At 40.2% G+C, this 22,400-nt stretch overlaps 7 protein-coding genes across 7 annotated transcripts; 4 read left to right on the forward strand and 3 right to left on the reverse strand. All coding sequences in view use genetic code 12, as the record gives it.

Moving 5' to 3' along the window:
* Positions 1 to 181: 181 nt before the first annotated feature.
* RPL9B (60S ribosomal protein uL6) lies at positions 182 to 932 on the reverse strand (the record flags this gene model as incomplete). Its single annotated transcript, XM_007376047.1, has 1 exon — positions 182 to 932. The coding sequence occupies one exon, from the start codon at positions 921 to 923 to the stop codon at positions 348 to 350; it is 576 nt and encodes a 191-aa protein (XP_007376109.1).
* Positions 933 to 2,338: 1,406 nt separating this feature from the next.
* Positions 2,339 to 3,695, reverse strand: CCP1 (cytochrome-c peroxidase; the record flags this gene model as incomplete). Its single annotated transcript, XM_007376048.1, has 1 exon — positions 2,339 to 3,695. The coding sequence occupies one exon, from the start codon at positions 3,666 to 3,668 to the stop codon at positions 2,544 to 2,546; it is 1,125 nt and encodes a 374-aa protein (XP_007376110.1).
* Positions 3,696 to 4,211: 516 nt separating this feature from the next.
* On the reverse strand, positions 4,212 to 8,622 carry SPAPADRAFT_154321 (RSC chromatin remodeling complex ATPase subunit; the record flags this gene model as incomplete). Its single annotated transcript, XM_007376049.1, has 1 exon — positions 4,212 to 8,622. One exon carries the CDS (start codon positions 8,620 to 8,622, stop codon positions 4,753 to 4,755), a length of 3,870 nt encoding a protein of 1,289 aa, XP_007376111.1.
* Positions 8,623 to 9,747: 1,125 nt separating this feature from the next.
* PAM17 (Pam17p) lies at positions 9,748 to 10,632 on the forward strand (the record flags this gene model as incomplete). The annotated part of the gene is made up of 1 exon (XM_007376050.1): positions 9,748 to 10,632. The coding sequence occupies one exon, from the start codon at positions 9,886 to 9,888 to the stop codon at positions 10,420 to 10,422; it is 537 nt and encodes a 178-aa protein (XP_007376112.1).
* Positions 10,633 to 11,748: 1,116 nt separating this feature from the next.
* KGD1 (alpha-ketoglutarate dehydrogenase) lies at positions 11,749 to 14,912 on the forward strand (the record flags this gene model as incomplete). Its single annotated transcript, XM_007376051.1, has 1 exon — positions 11,749 to 14,912. One exon carries the CDS (start codon positions 11,811 to 11,813, stop codon positions 14,799 to 14,801), a length of 2,991 nt encoding a protein of 996 aa, XP_007376113.1.
* Positions 14,913 to 16,031: 1,119 nt separating this feature from the next.
* SPAPADRAFT_154329 (pleiotropic drug resistance family ABC transporter) lies at positions 16,032 to 20,666 on the forward strand (the record flags this gene model as incomplete). Its single annotated transcript, XM_007376052.1, has 1 exon — positions 16,032 to 20,666. One exon carries the CDS (start codon positions 16,092 to 16,094, stop codon positions 20,610 to 20,612), a length of 4,521 nt encoding a protein of 1,506 aa, XP_007376114.1.
* Positions 20,667 to 21,051: 385 nt separating this feature from the next.
* On the forward strand, positions 21,052 to 22,296 carry HEM13 (coproporphyrinogen oxidase; the record flags this gene model as incomplete). Its single annotated transcript, XM_007376053.1, has 1 exon — positions 21,052 to 22,296. One exon carries the CDS (start codon positions 21,167 to 21,169, stop codon positions 22,136 to 22,138), a length of 972 nt encoding a protein of 323 aa, XP_007376115.1.
* Between the last annotated feature and the right edge of the window lie 104 nt (positions 22,297 to 22,400).

Here is a 22,400-nt window from a genome sequence, read left to right on the forward strand (position 1 = left end):
GTCTAAGACAAACTGCATTTTTCAACTTTCTCCCATTTAAAACCATTCAAACAAGAAATAGTTGAAAAAACCAGTTCCTAATATTTTAGACCAAAACAATGGGGTATGGTCTAGCTCTGCTCATTAGAAAGAGAATACAACAAGAGTGAAAGACTCAAGTCTCGCGAACTTACAATGTGTGATCGTTGGTGGCTCTATATTATAATTTGAGGCTCGGTAACGATCCACTAAAGTTGAAACAAATTCCCGGGTTAATCCCCATAAAATAACCTATAAAAACCTTTGAATCAACTAAAAAATCATGAAATATAAAATAAGTGTATTAATTAAATTAGTTATACCTTCATTTAGATTTCTTCAACAATAGTACCACGTTCAGAAACATAAATACCATCCAAGAACTTACGGATATCCTTGTTTCTAACACGACAGATTTGTTGGATATCAGCAGCGTTTTGAGAAACAGCTTCCAAGGAGTTACCGGAAACAATTAATTCATCCTTTTGAGCAGTAGAAATTTCCATGGTGACACCATCATGGATCTTAACTTGTCTGACTCTCTTTTCACCCAAGAAGTTTCTGATTTCAACAAACTTTTGACCATCAGTTTCAACAATGTTGACATTGATTGGGAAATGCGCATAGACGAATCTCATCTTGTACTTGTAACCCTTGGTAACACCGGTGATCAAGTTAGCAATCAAAGACTTGACGGTTCTTAAAGCAGCAACGTGCTTTCTGTCACCATTGTGGACAGTGATCTTAACAGCTCTGTTGTTAATCTTGTTGAAGGTAACATCAATGTGCTTTAATTCCTTGGTTAAAACACCTCTTGGACCAGTGACCTTGATGGTTCTGGCCTTGATGTCAACGGTAACACCTTCTGGAATGTCTAAGATTTGATCGGTTTGAATGTACTTCATTGTGATGACTTGATGAGGAGAAGAAAGAAGAGAAGAAGTAAAATTAATCTGAAAATTTTTTTATATCTTGCAGCTTAATGTGAAAATTTTCAGAAAAAAAAAAAGCTGAAAAGTCGTGCGAATTCCAAAATACATTTGAAAAATGCAAAAAAATGAAATTCTGATAAATACACACCATTCTGATAATTACGCTATAGAAGGCCGGGTAATGATATTAAATTTGCGTAAGAACTATTTGGTTTTTTTTTTTGCAGCTATTTGTAGTAAAAAAAAATATCTAAAGAAACATTACTCCTGCTAATCTTCCATCATGAAAGTTTAACTATTTCAGTTTTCTAGATGATATTGAGCTTGCATTTCTGTAGATTATTGTACATACGAATGTTTTGGAGGCTGATAAAGCTATGATTGCTGGTTGAAGAACATATAATTGGGGCCTTATCAACCTTGGTTTGACGAGCAAAGGTGTATGGACTAACGATTGTAATTCCTCAAACCCGGAACTATAGACTGAATAATCTTCCATAATTTCAGACACATCTCTATAATTGTAATCTGATGGACATGTGAATTATAAGTTGTCAAGATCATAGTCATAGATTTACAAACACCAACTGGTAAGACGATTTTTTAACCAAGTATACGAAATACAATTATCGCTGTTTGGCTCTTACAGCTTTAAAAATATGTCACTTATTATCTGGCTTAAAATATATGACCATCAGCTTTCGATCTATACTATTTGGATGCCAACTTAAGCAGTCTTTGTGGTTTATTTAGTTTGGGTGGTGAGTACATTGCTGGCACAAGGAAAAACTGGACTCACAGGCCAGCGAGCCACCAAATATAGGGATATCGACCCTCAAAACACGTAGCTCCAGTAGCCTATACATTTCGCAGATTTTTCAGTCTATACACTATATCGTAGGTTTCTTAGCCTAGCAAATTCCTAAGCTCTTTAACCTACCCCCCATATATTTACAGAGGTCAGTACAGAATGCGATTTTTATGAACAAAGTACACTACTGTATAATTTGTAGCATTTTGCATCTTAAACAGCTTTAATATCATTGCTTGATAGCAATATAATAGTACTAGAGTTATTCAAATGCCACTGAAAAGATAAGTGAAGAATTGAGTGATTGAAAGGATGGATGTATTCTTGTGTAGGTACATGGGAAAAGTATAAGGGTAAAAGTATCAACATCTGCTGCTGAGCCTATACTTTCGCTGCAGTAGCCTACAATGTAGGTAGTTCTACCCTAAAACATATACACTTATGGAAATAAAATGAGAGTACTAACCGAGTATATTCAAATGGAAGTCATATCAGTCACTTCATGCTCCCATTAACGCCTTGAAACGTGTAACTTTTCTTACTAAAAGGTCACTTAGTTCTCAATACACAAGTGGTAGCAATATTAAGTCTCAATTCACGTCTCTATATCATTATAGATGCAATCTCGTTGACTTCATCTTTTATATTTCTATCCGTTGAAATTGTTCTACAAATATACAGCATCGGTAGTTGATTTGATACAACAATATAATTCATGAAAACTTACACAACATTCAAAACATAATGTTCATATACTAAATAGTTATACTAAGAGATAAAATTTACTCTTCTTGTTCATCTAATGTCTTAAATTCCCACAACTTGAATCCCTTTGGATAAGTGACACCTAAGGAGATCAACTTGGAGAAAGCCTTGGAGAAATCTCTAAAGAATAATTCTTCATCGGCAGCATAAGCCTTGACATACTTTAAAAAGTTTGGTTCTTCCTTCAAGGCAATATCAGTTGGCAACATCATAAATTCACCAGACTTGACATCTTCGTATTGCTTTGGTCCATCCCACTTCTTAACTCTCCAGTCTTCCAACAAAATATTGTAGAAAGTGTTGGTGAATTGGTTGAATGATGGACCCCATGGACCCTTGTAACCGGAATTGTGTGGATGACATCTACCTAAAACGTGGGCACCTAATAAAGCAACAGATTCTTGTTCATTGAAACCTAAACGGGCAAAGTAGTTCTTGACATACTTACCATCTTGAGAAGCGTCTGGTAATAAACCGTTTGGAGGAACATTCTTACCGGAATTGTCATCGACTCTACCTGGACCCCAAGGAATCTTTGGACCACCAGCTTCTTGAACACCAGCAACACTGGCTAAAGTCCATAAATCACCTCTGGAGATCCATGGGTATTTGATTAAGAATTCTTGCAAGAAATCACGAGCATTTTGTAAACCATTGTTAGCAGGATCCAATTCTTCAGGAGCATAAATCATAGTACCACGGTATGAACCACCAGTGTTTCCGTCCTTGTTGTAAGTACCAGATGAGTGCCATCCCAATCTAACTAAAACAGCATAGAAACCAGAGTTTTCATCATATTCAGGGAATTCAGAGATCTTTTGAGCAATGTCATTGTAAACCTTTTGATAGTCATCAAACCCTTTACCGTGAGGAACGGTGGCTTGATTGACAACGGCAGAACCACCAAAGAGACCCATCAATCCACTTCTCTTTATGTTCTTGTTGTTGTTATTGTTGTTGTTGTTGTTGTTGTTGTTGTTGTTGTAACTGTTCTTCTTCTTGTAGTCATCGTACATGTAAGCCAAAGAGGCAGTGGCAGCAGCAGACCCAAGCAAGAAGTACTTGGAGAATCTAGTGGATTTGAATTGGATACGACGTTTGGTGACTCTACCAATGGTAGGACCTAATGCAATTGCAGACATGATTGATAATAACCAAAGAAATGAAAAAGAATAAAATAGAAAGAAGATATTTTTCACTAGTGGAGAAATTATGTCATTTAAATACAAGTGGATTTTATTGGTTATCATCAATTTAAGGAGCGTGAAACCGTGGAAAGTCTCAATTTGGAAAATTCGAAAAAATTCGAGGCCCCTAAGGGAAACTGTGATTTACGCTGCGGGGGAACTGGACCCAGTTCCCGCTCCATTGTGGCAGAAACTATTGTATTGTCACAACCAAATACCGCGAGTAATCGTCGGATACACCTTTGTTATTGTTCTGCACGGTTCTATGGACTCGAAATGGAACGACAATTACTACAATTTACTATCAGAGACAGAAGGATCTACATTACAGATTTGTCATCGCCACAATTGTTCTAGAATTTCTTATACCACGTAATTTTTTTTTTTTGTTTTTTTGTGGGCTGGTTATGCCGTGATGGGGAGGGGGCCTCCTCCCAATGGGCTTGTAAAAAAATAATTTAAAATTCTGACTATCTTGACATCGAAACAAAGACTGTCATCCACATTCAACCCATTTGATGTAATTACTTCGTCGAGAGTTGTTTCTTTCTACAATTAACGTATATCTACAGTAGGTTAGTGTTAGGATCCCTCGAGAACTTAAAAACTGTCGTTGTTTCCCCTCTCTGTTTACAGTAATCTTCCGCCGTGGTTTTTCTTCTGTGGGGAAAATATCCGCTCCTGAATCAGGAGATAAAAAAAAAAATTGAGTAATACAATTTTCCGGGGCCATAATTGGCTGGAATTGAAAAAGTTACTATGTACACCAACAACACACTTACACCATTCAATTAAAGCATCCAGGCTTCGTGCTATGTTTAGATTACACAAACGATTACAATTGTACTATTTTATTAACTATATTATACAAATTATCATACATCACCAGTGCTTACATATCCCAAAAGATCTAGAAGAACCACGTGAAAAATATGGACATATCGGCGATTGAGATCTGCTAAAGTTTCACAAAATTAATAGCGTGTCGCACTCGGATAGTGATCCGAAGTACTCCTGATTATGTAATGGAATTATCGTTCTAATTCTGATCTTGTGCGTCTTGGGCTAATTTTTCATCAAGCAAGTTTTCAATGACTACAGCATCAGAATATACAAATGATCCTTCTTCGTTATATGTCTTAGCATTCAAACACATTTGCTTCAACTCTCCAATAAACTCTTCAAACAGTCCAAATCTCTCTTGTTCAAGTTGTTTCTTGACTTGATTAATAGACACTGCTCTCTTAATAATTTGGTAGTAATCAGGATACAATTTCCGGGAAGGCAACTTCAAGAAAATATCAGCCAAATTATGTCCATCGGCAGGATCAGTCAATTCCATGATTTCATCAATCACAGCAAGACATTTACCGGTAAACTCGTCAACTTCACCATCAATTTGTCCATCTATTTCTCCATCTTCGTCGGAGTTTCTATTACTTTCCTCTGGTTCCGAGATATGAGGCAAGGGAGTTCTCGATCTACGCTGTCTTTTTCTTGGTGCCGCCACGGCTTCATAATCATCATCGTCTTCTTCGCCAACCTCATCATCCTTAATGTCCTCTTCTAATAATCCTTCTCTAATGGCCTTATTTCTCTTTCTCTTGGCTATACGGGCTTCCTTACGCTTGATGGCATCTTCAACGGTATCTTCATCGTCATCCATTGCCATCAACCATTGTTCTTCAGTTAACCCATCATCATACTTGACTCGTTTCTTTTCTCTCATTCTACTCAATTCTTTGGTATCTTTTTCAAAATGCTGAGAAATATCTTCGGTAAACACACTTGGCAATTCATCCTTTTCAATCAATCTAGAACCAATGCTCTTATCAGCTTTCTTTCTTTCTTCATCCATTTGATTAAACAAAACCTTTTCCGCATCGGAACGGGCCAAAATTTCATTCAATTCTTCGTCATCCAATGAATCATTTTCTTCATTGTCTTCATTAGCTTCGGCCTCCAACAATCGCTTCAAGAATGCTTCTTGTTCTTCAGCAGTAGACTTGTTATCGAATTTACCGGCCTGGATCACCTTTCCATCAATATCCAACTTCTGGTGAGCTCTTTCCAAAATGACTTCTTCCACGGAATCATTAGTGATTAATCTCAAAATACGCACTTCGTTCTTTTGTCCGATTCTATGGGCACGATCTTGTGCTTGTAAATCTTGATGTGGGTTCCAATCAGTATCAAAAATCACCACGGTATCAGCTGTTTGCAAATTCAACCCCAACCCACCGGCACGAGTCGACAATAAGAAACAGAAATAGTCGGAGTCAGGCGCATTAAACACCTTTAACATATCTTGACGGTCCTCAGCCTTGGTGGAACCATCTAATCTGAGGTACTTCATATCTCTCCATCTAAGGAAATCCTCCATGATATCCATAACTTGGGTCATTTGGAAAAACATCAATACCCTATGACCACTAGCTTTGAATTTAGGTAATACACGATCCAACAATTCAAACTTACCACTGACTCGCCAGATCAAATCGTTAGTTAATCTCAGAGAATTCAACACAGCTTCAACTTCTTCAAACACAAACGGATGGTTACAAATCTTTCTCAATTGCATAATCTTGTTGTTCAAACCTTTGATACCGCTCTTAGCTCCTCCAACATCAGCACCGACAAACAAGGCATTGTGCTTCAACATTTGTTGATACAAGACATATTGCAACCCGGACAAGTTACACTTCAACACTTTTTCAACCTTATCAGGCAAATCCTTTTCGACGTCCTTCTTCAATCTTCTCAAAAGGAACGGACGAAGAACTTTATGTAATCTTCTAATAACCAACAACGATTCTTCTTCTGTCAATTCAATCTTTTCCTGGGCACCAGTATTGGCAAACGGAGTGTTGAACCATTCGTCAAAGGATTTCACCGAGTTGAAAATACGAGGCAACACGAAGTTCAATAACGCCCACAATTCAGGTAAGTTGTTTTGCAAGGGCGTACCAGTTAAAATCAATCTATTCTTGGTCTTGTAGTATGTTCTTAAAGTTTGCGACAACTTAGAATGGGCATTTTTCATTCTGTGACCTTCATCGATAATCATATGAGAATAGTGGAACTTGCATAAAAGTGGACGCTCCCTAATGATGTATTCATAAGTGGTCAACAACACTTGGAAATTACCGACCCTGATTTCCGGTTGCATCGATCTTCTTTGCTGTTGAGATCCTTTATACACCACCAACTTCACGGATGGGGCCCATTTTTCAAATTCTAATGTCCAATTAGTGATGGTGGAAAGTGGAACAATAACCAAAAACTTCTCCTCGTGTTTCTTTTCAATAAGATATGTGACCAAGGAAATGGATTGAATGGTCTTACCCAACCCCATCTCATCGGCCAAAATACCGTTTAATTTGTTATTGTACAAGGAAACCATCCATTGTAAACCCTTAATTTGGTACTCTTTTAATTTCCCGCCAACCAAAATCAGAGGCTGTTCAGTAATGACTTCCTTGACACGATGAGCAACTTCATAATAGTCAATCTTTTCCCGCAATTCATCATTGGCATCAGAAGGTTTGGTTTCCGGGGCTGATTCAGGTGACCCGCTCTTTTCCATGGGGAATTCTTCATCTTCTTGTTGTTGAGCTCTAACTTGTTGGGCCAACGAGTCCAAGAATGTATTGGTTTGCTTTAAAAGATGGGTGATTCTGTGGTCCTTGGTTTGGTCCAATAACTTGATATAGGCTTCTTCATCGTTGGCTTTCAATGCTTGCAATCTTTGCTTGGCGGTCTTTTCCAACTTCTTGGATTCTTCCTTTTCGGTATTTTGGTGGAAATTGTTGATTTGTCTCACTAAATTATGTGATCTGTAATGGTCTCTTTGGTACTTGGCATTACCCAAGGCTAAGGAACTCTCCAAGATTTGTTCAACTTTAGAAATATGCATTTGACGTTTCAATTCTTTTTCTTCTTGTTTCTTTAACTCCTCCAATTGTATAGCTAATAATTCAGGATGACGTTGTTCAACTTTGGGTCTGACATTGAATGATCTCTTTTCCAGGAGGATTATAGGATGGTCTTTCAAGTTAGGGTGGGTGAATTTAGCTTGTTGGGATTCATGTACTAGTATATTGCGTTTTAATTGTTTTTGCTTTGTGAGTAATCGAAGGGCCTTGATTTCAATGAGTGCTTTTATTTTCAAATTATCAAGTTCAGCTTCTTCCTTATCGGTATGGTATGTACCTAAATTACTTGGTAAGTTCTCTAAATCCTTTAATCTTTGGGAAATCTTGTTATTGATGATCTTTTCCGCGTAAAAGTTACCCAAGGGAGCATAGTGGGGATCGATAGCCGAAAGTGGCAATGGGACCTTGATCCCAAGTGACTCAGCTCTGGTTTCATAGTCATTGTCAATGGTGATCAACCGCTCGATTATGGAATCGACGGAAATAGCATGTTTCTTGATTTGGTTGGAAAACTCACGTTGCAAAGGCTCGGGTAAATCAACATCTTTCGATAATAACAACAATCCAGCAATTTGCTTTTCAAACAATTTCCCGTCAAACTGATCAATTTGTTCTTGGTCCACCTCAGTACTTGCCAACTCATTCAAAAACTCTTGTTCTTCTTGAAGAAATTCATCTTGAGCCTTACTGACCTTGGCCAAAATAGCTTCAATCTGGTGTTTTTGCTTAGAATTTGGATCTTCGAATTTTAACCCGGGTGAATCCTGTCTCTTTTCAAACTCTTCTCGTAATTGCTTGGACGCATAGAGCAATTTGTAATATCTATCCAACAAGTCATTCAACTGTTCCTTGGTTTGGGGGAAGGTGTAGCCAAACAGGACCAACTCCTGGTTGTCGGATGGTGGAGCCGGTACCTGACCTGCTGGAGGAGTGACTTCTGGACCATTCCCGTTTATTGTCATTACGCCGTTCATGGTAGTGAATTTTGTTTTTCTGTCAATGGGTGGTGTTTACCTAAAGTGATAGCGTTGCAACAAAAAAATTTCAAATCGGAATTGCAATCAATCTGCAAAAAAAATAGATGTGTTGATGAGGATACAGAAACAGAGTGGTTGGATGTATGTCGTGTCGTGATCTTGTTTGAATAGTTGTCAAATGAAATTTACACTGTTGCGGGTGAATTTCGTGGTTATACAATTCCAAACAGTACAGTATAAACTTTGTGTTTATTATGAGGAAAGTGGAGTATGTTTGGTGGTTTCTCTTGGTTGATTGGTTAACCTTTAGATTGTTTGTTGATAAAGGTTTTGATTTGTTTGATGTATTGACTTGTTTAGCTCCAAAAAAAATATAAAATTGATTTGTAGAAGCTTGTGGTGGTGGTTTATCACAGAGAAAAAAATTTTATGGTGAACACCTTTTTTTTTTGTTTTTCTTTTTTTTGGTGGATTGGTAGAGACACGTACGCAATTTTACCACCGTGACTTACCAGTGTGTGTAGGTGTTGCATGGTTGGGAGAGGGATATGCAAGTGTGTGTGTGTGTTGATGGGATGTATATAGCTTGTAATTGAAAGGTCTCTGTTAGGAAATTCTCGAAGTTATATTCTTTGGTTGGGAGAAATGATTCTAATGCAGCTTTTACAACCCCATTGTCTAGATTAAAACGCGTCATTCAAAACCAATACCAAAGCAGTAGCTCTGTAATCCACATTCACTCTCTGTTATGCTTTCTTTCGGGTATATGCCGTGTTAGTTTATGATGATAGTTTAGATGTAGTTGTCAGGCAAGTATGATTTGTTTGTTTTCACCAAGGATAGAATAATCCCACTGAGAGGGGGAGAGGGGGGAGGAGGGAGCAAGAAGTATTACATACTTGTAACCACAGTAGGATATTCAGGGACATGCTGTCATAGTAACAATACCTGAGATTGTATGACATATTGATTACTTTCTTGTTCGTCAATGGTTTTGTTGTCTACGTTTGCAACCAATACCCATTAAGGAACGTGATTTTGTTAGGGCGAATCCATATATGCAGGAACCTGGTGGTTTTTCAGAAAACTTTTTTTTTTTGGAGGGGGAGGAGGGAGAACGTCATTGACGTTGTATGATTCAAGCAATTATAGACTGAGCTGTCACACACATACGGATAGACTAGTTAAACTACTTAATAAAGATTAATTATTAGTTATAATAAACATTACATAGGCATATTTCAAAACAATTATTAAGCAATGTTTAGAATTGGTGTACACAACAGGGCATTTACCAGAAGAGCCTTTGGTCAATTAAGATTTAACTCCACCAAGGCCCCAGGAGAATTCACCTGGGTTGATTACTTCCAATTGAAGAAACAAAATAGCAGATTGAATATGTTTTCTGGAGCCGTGACTGGGGTATTGGGGAGTGCTTTAACTTTAGGATATTTGGGTAATATTGAAATCGATGTGGAAAAGCCAATCTTTGGCTTTGATCCACTTATGGTTATGGGAGGTACCGTTATACTTGGGGGTCTTGTTGGGTACTTGGTTGGTCCATTCATGGGGTCTGCTGTGTTCAAGATGATGCATAGATCTAAGATGGCCCAATTTGAAGTGAGAAATAAGGAGTTTTTGCAAAGACTTCGTAGAAATAGACCAGATCCTTCTTCGCAAAGTTTCTCGAATCCAATTCCTGATTATTATGGGGAAAAGATTTATTCATTGAAGGATTATCAACAATGGTTGAGGGATTGCAATGCCTTCAGAAGAAAGGCCAAGGAGTTCCTTTAGATATGCCCAAGAGCAGAGTTATGTGAAGAATCATAGACTTGATAGTGAAAAGTTCATCTGTATATAGTGCGTATAGCATCTAAAACTAATAAAAGCAAAATTGAAGAGACATATTGGTTTTAAGTTATACTCCTATACCTTTTTGGTCGTATGGAGATAGTATATAGAAATAATAGTAGAAAAGAACACTTTCCTATTGTTTTGACATTTGTGGAACCATTGTAAGAGATTTATGTAGAATTTGCACAAAGTTTGCAGAAAACTTCTATGCGCCTCGAAATATTAGCAAATCTCAGATCGTAAAGCTATCGACCCAAGGCAAACACACACACACTCTCCACCTCCCCGCTCACCAAAGAAAAACATTTCCAAAATGGTGCCATTTGCATTGGGTAATTTGCAGCTACTCGTGTATTTTCAAAGTAATAAGAGGCAGTACGTGTCGTGTCGTGTGTGTGTGTGTGTGTGCCCGTGTGGTTAGCCGGGGTATGCTCGGAAAACCCATGCGTGATTTACGTCAAATAGAATCAATAGAAACACCAACATTGAGCATATAAATGCGGGATCGAAACCGGAGTCGACTCACCAATGAAATCGCAGGTATTCGCGGAAAAACAAAAAATCCGGAGTAAACAAAAAAAGACAGAGTTCGTGGGTTGTCCCATTGGCCAGGTATATAAACAAATACGTTCTTATATTGTAAATACAGCCAAAGTGAAGGGACTAAGAGTACATCATACATGTAGTGACTAAGTTATAACACTTTCCTGCACTTTTTTTTTGTTTGCTTCTGGCAATGCTGTACAGGGAATTAAACTTTATTTGTAAGTTCCGACCACCAACATACCGGAAAAGTTTCCGAAAATATAAAATTGCCGCAATTTCCATAGGAAAAAAAAAATTGATGCAAACGGCGGAGGTTTCACTAAGTGCCGTTGTATGCTAGCGGCAAAAAAAAAACAGAAGAGTGCCCCCGGTCTTTTTCGGATAGGCAAAATTCTTGGGGAACCCCATCACGATTTTTTCGGTGCAAATTTCGCATCGCTTGTTTCAAAACCACCGTCATGTACCACAACATTCCTGGTGTTACATTGCAATAGTAGTGTCCTCTTCTGATAACAAGGTGTAGAACATGCCCTGTAAGCAGTGTAGACTGTGTACATTTACGGCACGTTTTGTGTTGTCTGGCGAGAAACGACGCATCGAATTTTATTTGTCTCAAAATTTGTCTGTTTGATTTTTCTCCGGACCAAAAACCAACCAACAAAAATCCAGACTTTTTTTTTTCCAATTTCACTTGTTTAATTTCTACTCTTCTTTTCCTCCAATTGATCAGGATCTTTTGATTAACCCAATTGAAGAAGCCACCCTGTGCATCATTTACAACCATGCTTAAAGCCTTTAAAAGCGCTATTCCCCGCGCACAACTTTTAAGGGCCCAAACTATTAATAGAATCAACCCTTTGAGGATAAGTACCTGTCGTTTCCTCGCTACTGACAACTTCTTGCAAGGCAACAATTCCAACTATGTTGACGAAATGTACCAAGCCTGGAGACAAGACCCAGCCAGCGTCCATGCTTCTTGGAATGCCTATTTTAAAAACATCGAAAACGACAACATTCCTCCTTCGCAAGCTTTCCAAGCCCCTCCCACCATTGTCCCTACCGTGGTCGGTGGTGCTGCCGGTTTCCTTCCAAGAGACGCCCCAGCCACTGAAGACGTTGTTACTCACTTGAAGGTCCAATTGTTGGTTCGTGCTTACCAAGTCAGAGGACACCAAAAGGCCAAGATTGATCCATTGAATCTTACCTTTGGGGAAAACTATACCGTGCCAAAGGAATTGACCTTGGACTATTACGGATTCACCGAAAAGGATTTGGCCAAGGAAATCACCTTGGGTCCAGGTATCTTGCCCAGATTTGCCAATGGCGACAAGAAATCCATGACTTTGAAGGAAATCATTGACAATTGCGAAAGATTATACTGTTCTTCCTACGGTATTGAATACGTCCACATTCCATCCAAGGAAAAGTGTGACTGGTTGAGAGAACGTGTTGAAATCCCAACTCCATTCAAGTACTCTGCCGACCAAAAGAGACAAATCTTGGATCGTTTGATCTGGGCCACTTCTTTTGAAGCCTTCTTGAGCACCAAGTTCCCTAACGATAAGAGATTCGGGTTGGAAGGTGCTGAATCTACTGTTCCAGGTATGAAGTCTTTGATTGATACTTCGGTCGAATACGGGGTTGAAGATGTCGTTATTGGTATGCCCCACAGAGGTAGATTGAACATGTTGTCCAATGTTGTTCGTAAGCCTAATGAATCCATCTTTTCCGAATTCCAAGGTATTGTTGATTCTGGTGAAGGTTCCGGTGATGTCAAGTACCACTTGGGTATGAACTATGCTAGACCAACCACTTCTGGTAAATACGTCAACTTGTCCATTGTTGCCAACCCATCCCATTTAGAAGCTGAAGACGGGGTTGTCTTGGGTAAGACCAGAGCCATCCAACAATACAAGGGCGATGTCGGCCAATTCAAGAAGGCCTTGCCAGTTTTGTTGCATGGTGATTCTGCTTTCGCTGGTCAAGGTGTGGTTTATGAAACTATGGGTTTTGCCAACTTGCCAGCTTTCTCCACCGGTGGTACTGTCCATATTATCGTTAACAACCAAATTGGTTTCACCACTGATCCAAAGGCTGCCAGATCTACTTTGTATCCATCTGATATTGCCAAGTCTGTCAATGCACCAATTTTCCACGTTAATGCTGATGATGTCGAAGCCTGTACCTTTGTCTTCAACTTGGCTGCTGAATGGAGAGCTACTTTCCACTCTGATGTGATTATTGATGTTGTTGGTTACAGAAAGCACGGTCATAATGAAACTGATCAACCTGCATTTACCCAACCATTGATGTACGAAAAGATTGCTGAAAAGAAGTCGGTTATCGATTACTACACCACCAAGTTGATTGAAGAAGGTACTTTTACTGTTGAAGATATCGACGAACACAAGAAGTGGGTGTGGCAAACCTTGGAAGAACAATTCGGTAAGGCCAAGGACTACCAACCTACTTCCAGAGAATGGTTGACTACTCCATGGGAAGATTTCAAGTCTCCAACCCAATTAGCTACTGAAATTTTACCACACTTGCCAACTGCCGTGGAAGAAAACACCTTGAAGAAGATTGGTGATGCTATTTCCCAAGCTCCAGAAGGATTTGAAGTTCACAGAAATTTGAAGCGTATCTTGGGTACCAGAAAGAAGACCGTTGATTCCGGTGAAGGTATTGACTGGGCCACTGGTGAAGCTCTTGCCTACGGTTCTTTAGCCCTTGAAGGTTACCACGTTAGAGTTTCCGGTCAAGATGTTGAGAGAGGTACTTTCTCCCAACGTCATGCTGTTTTACACGACCAAAAGAGTGACCGTACTTGGACTCCATTGGCCAACTTGAGTGAAGACCAAGGTGCATTCACCATTGCCAACTCTTCCTTATCTGAATACGGTTGTTTAGGTTTTGAATATGGTTACTCCTTGACTTCCCCAGACGCATTAGTGCAATGGGAAGCTCAATTTGGTGATTTCGCCAACACCGCTCAAGTCATCATTGATCAATTCATTGCTGGTGCCGAATCCAAGTGGAAGCAAAGATCCGGGGTTGTTTTGTCCTTACCTCACGGTTATGATGGTCAAGGTCCAGAACATTCTTCTGGTAGACTCGAAAGATACTTGCAATTGTGTAACGAAGACCCTCGTTACTTCCCTAGCGAAACCAAATTGGAACGTCAACACCAAGACTGTAACATGCAAGTTGCTTACCCTACTACGCCAGCCAATCTTTTCCATCTTTTGCGTCGTCAAATGCACAGACAATTCAGAAAGCCATTGATTCTTTTTGTTTCCAAATCGTTGTTGCGTCATCCATTGGCCAGATCCAACTTGTCCGAATTCACTGGTGACTCTCACTTCCAATGGATCATTGAAGACTACCTCGGTGAAAAGTCTGATATTAAGAAGGTTGTCTTGTGCTCTGGTCAAGTTTTCGCTGCTTTGCACAAGAAGAGAGCTGGCTTGAACGATAACTCTATTGCCTTCATCAAGGTTGAACAATTGCACCCATTCCCATTCGCCCAATTGCGCGATGCCTTGAACTCGTACCCTAACGTTGAAGACTTGGTTTGGTGTCAAGAAGAACCATTGAACATGGGTTCCTGGGCCCACGTCAGTCCAAGAATGGACGTTGTTGTCCAAGAAACCATCCATAAGGACTTGAAGGTGAGATACGCTGGTAGAAACCCAAGTGCTTCCGTTGCTGCTGGTTCCAAGGCCAAGCACTTGGCTGAAGAAGAGGAATTGATAGAAGAAGCTTTCCGTTAGGTGATTTTAGAAAGGCTACGCATGTTTTCTGGATGATCTTTTTTATAATTATTCTGAAGTATATATTTTGATATTTGTTTTATTACAAAAAAAATGAATTTGTTTGATTAACTGCAAATGTAGGAATAAAATTTTTAGAGTGGGGAGGATACCAAGAGATCCTTGGAAAATTATGATCTTGCACCACCGGGCATCTAGTACGCGATCATGACTCCTGTCAAGAACTAAAAAAGGCTATACTGAAAAAGTTTCAAATAGCCGAGGTTCTTTGTAAGTCACAAATCGAACGGGACGGGACACAATGAAAAATTCTAGCGAGATCGTACCATTTAATGTACGTCCGACCCAGCCGTTATTGTTCCCAGGCGGGAGTTTACGGATATATCACGACGGGATCCTAGCAGACCCCCATGAGTCACCAGAGATACTGGGATGGACCCGGCATGCGCGCCGGTATGTCCCCGAAGAACTAGAGATAGTTTTACCGAAGGGGGACATGCCATTATTCAAACAGCCAAGGATTCTAGCGAGTTATATGTGCAATAGGGATATAATTCCGGAGGGGAATGTTCAAGTTACGAATTATGAGAAGATTGTTTGTGGTTGCGCAGTCTACGCCTGGCCTCTCTCTCCCACCCCCTCCACCCCGTTGCAGGTTGACAATTCCGATGAACCTAAACGTCTGGCTTAGTCTTGATTTACGAAATATTTTTTTTGCAATTGCCAATTGTTTGGTTTTGTCCCACATTAAAAATTCCATGTGGAAGTACTGTCACAGCCTGTATCGTATTTGTGCTACTGCATTACATTGACTAAGGAACATTCGGTGGTGATGTCACCCACGTCGTGACAGTAATAGTTGACGTAAGCGAAGATTAATGACATTACACGGAACTACATCATATTATTACGGATATAAATATTTTCTTCCCCTTTATGTCCGAAATGATCACGACAAAAAATCATGCATTGAGGGTAAAAAAATACCATTGTTTGTCTGCAGCGAAATCTGATGTTCCTTTAGTTTAGTGAGGCTGGTCCTCGGCCCTAATTCCAGATCGGGTGATGTTTTTACCTTTGAAGCATGATAGACGCAAATTTTCCATTTACAGGTAAACTATCACTGTTGGCATGTGAAGGATAATCTCCCATTCGGGGATAAGTCGCTTTTTAACTTTATATAAAAGTCCTTGACTTTCCATTAAGGCTCTTCCTTTAACCTTTTTTTCTATATACAATAATAAATAGATATACTGCAAAACTTAATTTTTACTTTATTGAATTTCTATCATGTCAAAACGAAGGAATTCGACTGACTCCGGTTGCGATGACGAATCCATCGACAACCAAACCCAAGAATCATACTTGGGATTTAATGAAGACACCAGCAGGGATGTTCAACAACTAGCCAGAACCCTCACCCAAGAATCAGCCGCATCTGTGGGCTCATCCCTGGCTGCCCTTATGAAATACTTATCCACCATAGATGAAGCTCCTGGTATCAACCCTTACCAAGAGGAAATCACTGATCCGGAACTAGACCCGGAGTCGCCCCAATTCAACGCCAAGTACTGGGTCAAGAACTTGAAGGCATTGTACTTGTCTGACCCTGACTATTTCAAGCCAAACAAATTAGGGGTAGCTTATCGGAACTTACGGGCCTATGGTGTTGCCAATGATGTTGATTACCAAACTACCGTGGCCACCGGGTTTATCAAGTTTATTGTGGATGGATTGAGGCATCTCAGAAAGGAAGACAAATCGAGATACTTTGATATTTTGAAACCTATGGATGCATTGTTGAAACCCGGGGAAATCACTGTTGTTCTAGGAAGACCCGGTGCTGGTTGTTCCACCTTGTTGAAAACCATTGCCGTCAATACCTACGGGTTCCACGTTGACAAGGAATCCAAGATTTCCTACGATGGGTTGACTCCATCAGATATTGAAAAGCATTACCGTGGTGATGTCATTTATTCTGCTGAAACTGATGATCATTTCCCTCATTTGACCGTGGGTGACACTTTGGAATTCGCAGCCAGACTTAGAACACCCCAGAATAGAGGGTTGGGCATTGACCGTGAAACCTATGCCAAACACATGGCCAATGTGTATATGGCCACTTATGGTATTTTGAAACAAAGAGACACCCCTGTAGGTTCAGAATTTGTCCGTGGTTGTTCTGGTGGTGAACGTAAGAGAGTGTCAATTGCTGAAGTTTCATTAAGTGGGGCTAATTTGCAATGTTGGGATAATGCCACTAGAGGGTTAGATGCAGCTACTGCTTTGGAATTCATTCGTGCTTTAAAGACATCTTCAACTATCTTGGACGTCACACCCATTATTGCGATCTATCAATGTTCTCAAGATGCTTATGACTTATTTGACAATGTGTCGGTGTTGTATGACGGTTACCAGATCTATTTCGGTAAGGCTGACAAAGCCAAGGAATTCTTTACCAATATGGGCTGGTTCTGCCCCGACAGACAAACCACCGCTGATTTCTTAACATCATTAACCAACCCTGCTGAAAGAATTGCCGCTCCAGGTTACGAAGGAAAACTTCCTCGAACTGCCCATGAATTTGAACAATACTGGAAAAACTCACCCGAGTACAAGCAATTAGTCACTGATATCGATCAATACTTTATTGACTGTGAAGCATTAAACACCAAACAATCCTACCATACTTCCCATGTTGCAAGACAATCCAACCACATCCCCGCCAGATCTCCTTATACTGTCTCCTTCTGGATGCAAGTGAAGTACATTATGGGGAGAAACTTCCTTAGAATGCGGGGTGATCCTTCGATTCCAATATTCACCATTTTCGTCCAGGGTATTGTGGGGTTAATCCTTTCATCGTTATTCTTCAACTTAGATCAGACCACAAATTCGATGAACTTTAGAGGAATGGCACTTTTCTTTGCCGTGTTATTCAACGCCTTTGCTTCATTGCTAGAAATAATGTCACTTTTCGAAGCCAGAAAGATTGTCGAAAAGCACAAGAAGTACGCCTTGTACCGTCCTGCAGCCGATGCCCTAGCGGGTATCATCACTGAACTTCCCGTGAAATTCTTGATGTCGCTCACGTTCAATATCACTTTCTATTTTATGATTAATCTTAGACGAGAGCCGGGCCGATTCTTCTTTTATTGGTTGATGGGTATGTGGTTGACCTTGGTTATGTCGCATCTATTCCGGTCCATTGGTGCTGTGGCTACGTCTTTAGCCCAAGCCATGACTCCTGCTGCTGTTTTGTTATTGGCTATGGTTATTTATACTGGGTTTGTCATTACTACTCGTGAAATGTTAGGATGGGCTCGATGGATCAACTATATCAATCCGGTGGGGTATGCCTTTGAATCGCTTATGGTTAATGAATTCCATGGAAGATACTTTGAATGCGCCAATTTTGTCCCTCACGGTGGTATTTACGAAAACATCCCTATGGAAAATCGGGTGTGTACCACAGTAGGTGCCCAACCAGGTGAACTTATGGTCAGTGGAACTACATTCTTAAAGTTGGCGTACAACTATGAAAACGTGCACAAGTGGAGAAACTTGGGGATATGTATCGGGTATGCTTTCTTCTTCTTGGGAATCTACATTCTGTTGACTGAGTTCAACAAAGGTGCTATGCAAAAGGGAGAAATTGCTTTGTTCTTAAGATCTGGGTTGAAACTGTTGAAAAAGAGAAAGCAATTGTTGGAGAAGACTCAGGATATCGAGAATGCCACCAATGAAAAGGTGCCACTTGCTGAAGACCTTGGTTCTAGTGATAACAAAGAAGGTGATTCTAGTGAATTGAGTGATTTGGCTACCGAGAAAGAAATCTTCTTCTGGAGAAATTTGACATATGAAATTAGAATCAAGAAGGAAGACAGAATCATCTTGGATCATGTTGATGGTTGGGTTAAACCAGGGCAAATTACCGCCTTGATGGGTGCCACTGGTGCTGGTAAGACTACACTTTTGAACTGTTTATCGGAAAGACTTACTGTTGGTGTTATTACCGATGGTGTTAGAATGGTTAATGGGCATTCATTAGATTCCTCATTCCAAAGATCAATTGGATATGTTCAACAACAAGATTTACATTTACCTGCGTCTACCGTGAGAGAAGCCTTACGATTCTCGGCATCTTTAAGACAATCTAATTCTATCCCAGACAAGGAAAAGGATGCTTATGTGGATTACATCATTGACTTATTGGAAATGGAAGAGTATGCCGATGCCATGGTTGGTGTTGCCGGTTCGGGTCTTAATGTCGAACAAAGAAAGAGATTGACTATTGGGGTTGAATTAGTTGCCAAGCCCAAATTGTTGCTTTTCCTAGATGAACCTACTTCTGGATTGGATTCCCAAACTGCCTGGTCTATTTGTAAGTTGATGAGAAAGTTGGCTGATCATGGCCAAGCTATTTTGTGTACTATTCATCAACCTTCTGCTTTGCTTTTGACCGAGTTTGACAGATTGTTGTTTTTGCAAGCTGGTGGACAAACAGTTTATTTTGGTGACTTGGGTGAAAACTGTCAGAGTTTGATTGACTACTTTGAAAAATACGGTGCTGATCCATGTCCTAAAGATGCTAATCCTGCAGAATGGATGTTGCAAGTTGTTGGAGCTGCTCCTGGTTCCCATGCCAAAGATGACTATTTCCGAGTGTGGAGAAACTCGCAAGAGTATCAAGAGGTGCAACATGAATTGGACAAGATGGAAGTTGAGTTGGCCAAATTACCACGAGTCGATGATCCTGAATCCCATTTGAAGTATGCTGCTCCTTGGTGGAAACAATACTGGTTGGTTACTATTAGAACTATTGTTCAAGACTGGAGAACTCCCAATTATATCTACTCCAAGTTGTTTTTATGTTTGGCTACTTCCTTGTTTAATGGGTTCTCATTCTTTGGTGGAAAATTGTCGCTACGTGGATTGCAAAATCAGATGTTTGCCATTTTCTTATTCTTTGTTCCGTTTAATACCATGCTTGAACAGTTGTTGCCATACTACATGAGTCAAAGAGATGTTTATGAAGTGAGAGAACGTCCAAGCCGTACATTCAGTTGGTTTGCCTTCTTTGCTGGTCAATTGAGTTCCGAGATTCCTTATCAGATTGTTGTTGGTACATTGTCATTCTTCTGTTGGTACTATCCTTCGGGTCTTTACAAGAATGCTCAACCTACTGGTCAATCAGAAGCCCGTGGTGCTATGATGTGGTTATTAATTGTTAGTTTCTACTGCTATACCACTACCATGGCCCATCTTTGTATTTCCTTCATCGAGAAACAAGAGAATGGTGCCAATTTGGCTCACTTGCTTTTCCAAATGTGTTTAATGTTCTGCGGGGTGTTGGCTGGTCCCGATCAAATGCCAGGGTTCTGGATATTCATGTATCGTGCCAATCCATTTACTTACATCACTCAGGCGATCTTGGCTGTTGGTTTAGCTAACACAAACGTGGTGTGTGCTCCTCAAGAATACGTTTCGATTAATCCTCCTGCAAACTACACCTGTGATCAGTTTATGGGTCCATATATCCTGAAGGCTGGAGGTTACGTGCTTACTGATGAGAATGGCCAATGTCAGTTCTGTCAGATGGACAGCACTAATGAGTTCTTAGCTACTGTTGGGTCGTATTTCCATCAAAGGTGGAGAAACTATGGGATTTTTGTTGCATTCATTGGTATCAATGTCATCCTTAGTATCTTCTTGTATTGGTTAGCACGAGTGCCCAAGGGGAATAGAGAACGTAAGAGCAAGAGAAAGGAGAGGATCCAGAAGTTGGTTAGTTCGTTAAAGAGGAAGTAGGAAGTGTGTTTTTTTTGTTAATAGTGTTTGTTTTAATGCATAGTTAGAATATTAGCATGTGCTTGTAGTAGTAGTAGTAGTAGTAGTGGTGGTGGTGGTGGTGGCAGTATTAGTAGTAGTAGTAGCAGCAGCAGCAGCAACAGCGGTTAAACGACCGTAACAGTCGGTCGGTGCGAGGGTATAATAGGAGTACATCACGGTATGACGGAGGTATTACTACTGAATGTTTAGTTGTTTTGCTCTCAACAGATCGGGACAACTGATGATGATACATGCATGAGACTTTACTAAGCTATATAGTTATCGAATCGATCACAAAAGCCGAAATCAGTTGATTTTGTTACCAACGCAAATCACCCGATTCCGTATGATGCATTTTTTTCCACTTGCTTTTATTTTTTTTCACATTTTTCAATCATACATTTTTTTGGTCGTTCTTGTACGATCAGGCACTCAGCTTGAAAACTACTTAAACCCAGCAAATCTTCCTCCTCTTGATCCAATTGTTCGTCTGAATCAATCAATCATCGACGACAACAACAACATCAACAAGTATGGTTACAAAAGAACAAATTCACGACTCTTCACTTCCAGTCAGGGAACGTATGGAGGCCCTTATCCGTTGGAAACAACAAGAAATCACCCTGGCCCTCGCTGCTTTAGACACCGTCACCTTCCACACCGACAAGTGGACCAGAGGTAACACCGGTGGTGGTGGTGAATCAATGGTGCTTCAAAACGGTACCACTTTCGAAAAGGGTGGTGTCAACATCTCCATCGTCCATGGGAAGTTGCCTCATGAGGCTGTCACCCGTATGAAAGCCGATCACTCCAACCTTAAGGAATCTGCCAAAGATGGCAGCGTTGATTTCTTTGCCTGTGGATTGAGTATGGTCATCCATCCAATCAACCCTCATGCCCCAACTACCCATGCCAACTACAGATATTTCGAGACTACTGATCCAGAAACCAAGGAAGTGCAAGCCTGGTGGTTTGGTGGTGGTGCCGACTTGACTCCTTCCTACTTGTACGAAGAAGATGCCAAGCATTTCCATCAACAACACAAGGACGCTTTGGACAAGTTTGACAAGGACTTGTACCCTAAGTGGAAGAAATGGTGTGACGAGTACTTTTTCATTAAGCACCGTGGAGAAACTAGAGGTGTCGGTGGTATTTTCTTTGATGATTACGATGAAAAGTCTCCTGATGAAATCTTGAAGATTGTCGAATCGGCTTTTGATGCATTCATCCCAGCCTACTGCCCCATCATTGCCAAGCGTAAGGATACTCCATACACTCCAGAACAAAAGCAATGGCAACAAATCAGAAGAGGAAGATACGTCGAATTCAATTTAGTGTTGGACAGAGGTACTCAATTCGGATTGCAAACTCCAGGATCCAGAGTTGAATCGATCTTGATGTCATTACCAGCTACTGCTGCTTGGGCTTATGATCATCATCCTGAAAAGGGTTCTGATGAAGATAAGTTGTTGGAAGTTTTGAAGAACCCTGTTGAATGGGTTTAATTTAGCCTCTCGCGAAAAGACAAAAAGAACCTGATGGGTTAACCCCCTCACCCACCCTACTGAATGGGAATATCCTCTTATGAATGCTATTTACCTCTATAACATTAACTGTATATAATGTTTAGTTTACTTGAATTTAATAAAGCTTTGATCACGTGCAAATTATCACATGACGTAAATTTGTATCTTCCTCTCTAACCCGGCTCTCTCCCCCAAAAAAACACCCTCGGCATAAGTTTAGTGGGGTTAACTATTCAACAAG

Source organism: Spathaspora passalidarum, assembly GCF_000223485.1.
Source record: "Spathaspora passalidarum NRRL Y-27907 unplaced genomic scaffold SPAPAscaffold_5, whole genome shotgun sequence".
In the NCBI taxonomy this organism is placed as follows: domain Eukaryota; kingdom Fungi; phylum Ascomycota; class Pichiomycetes; order Serinales; family Debaryomycetaceae; genus Spathaspora; species Spathaspora passalidarum.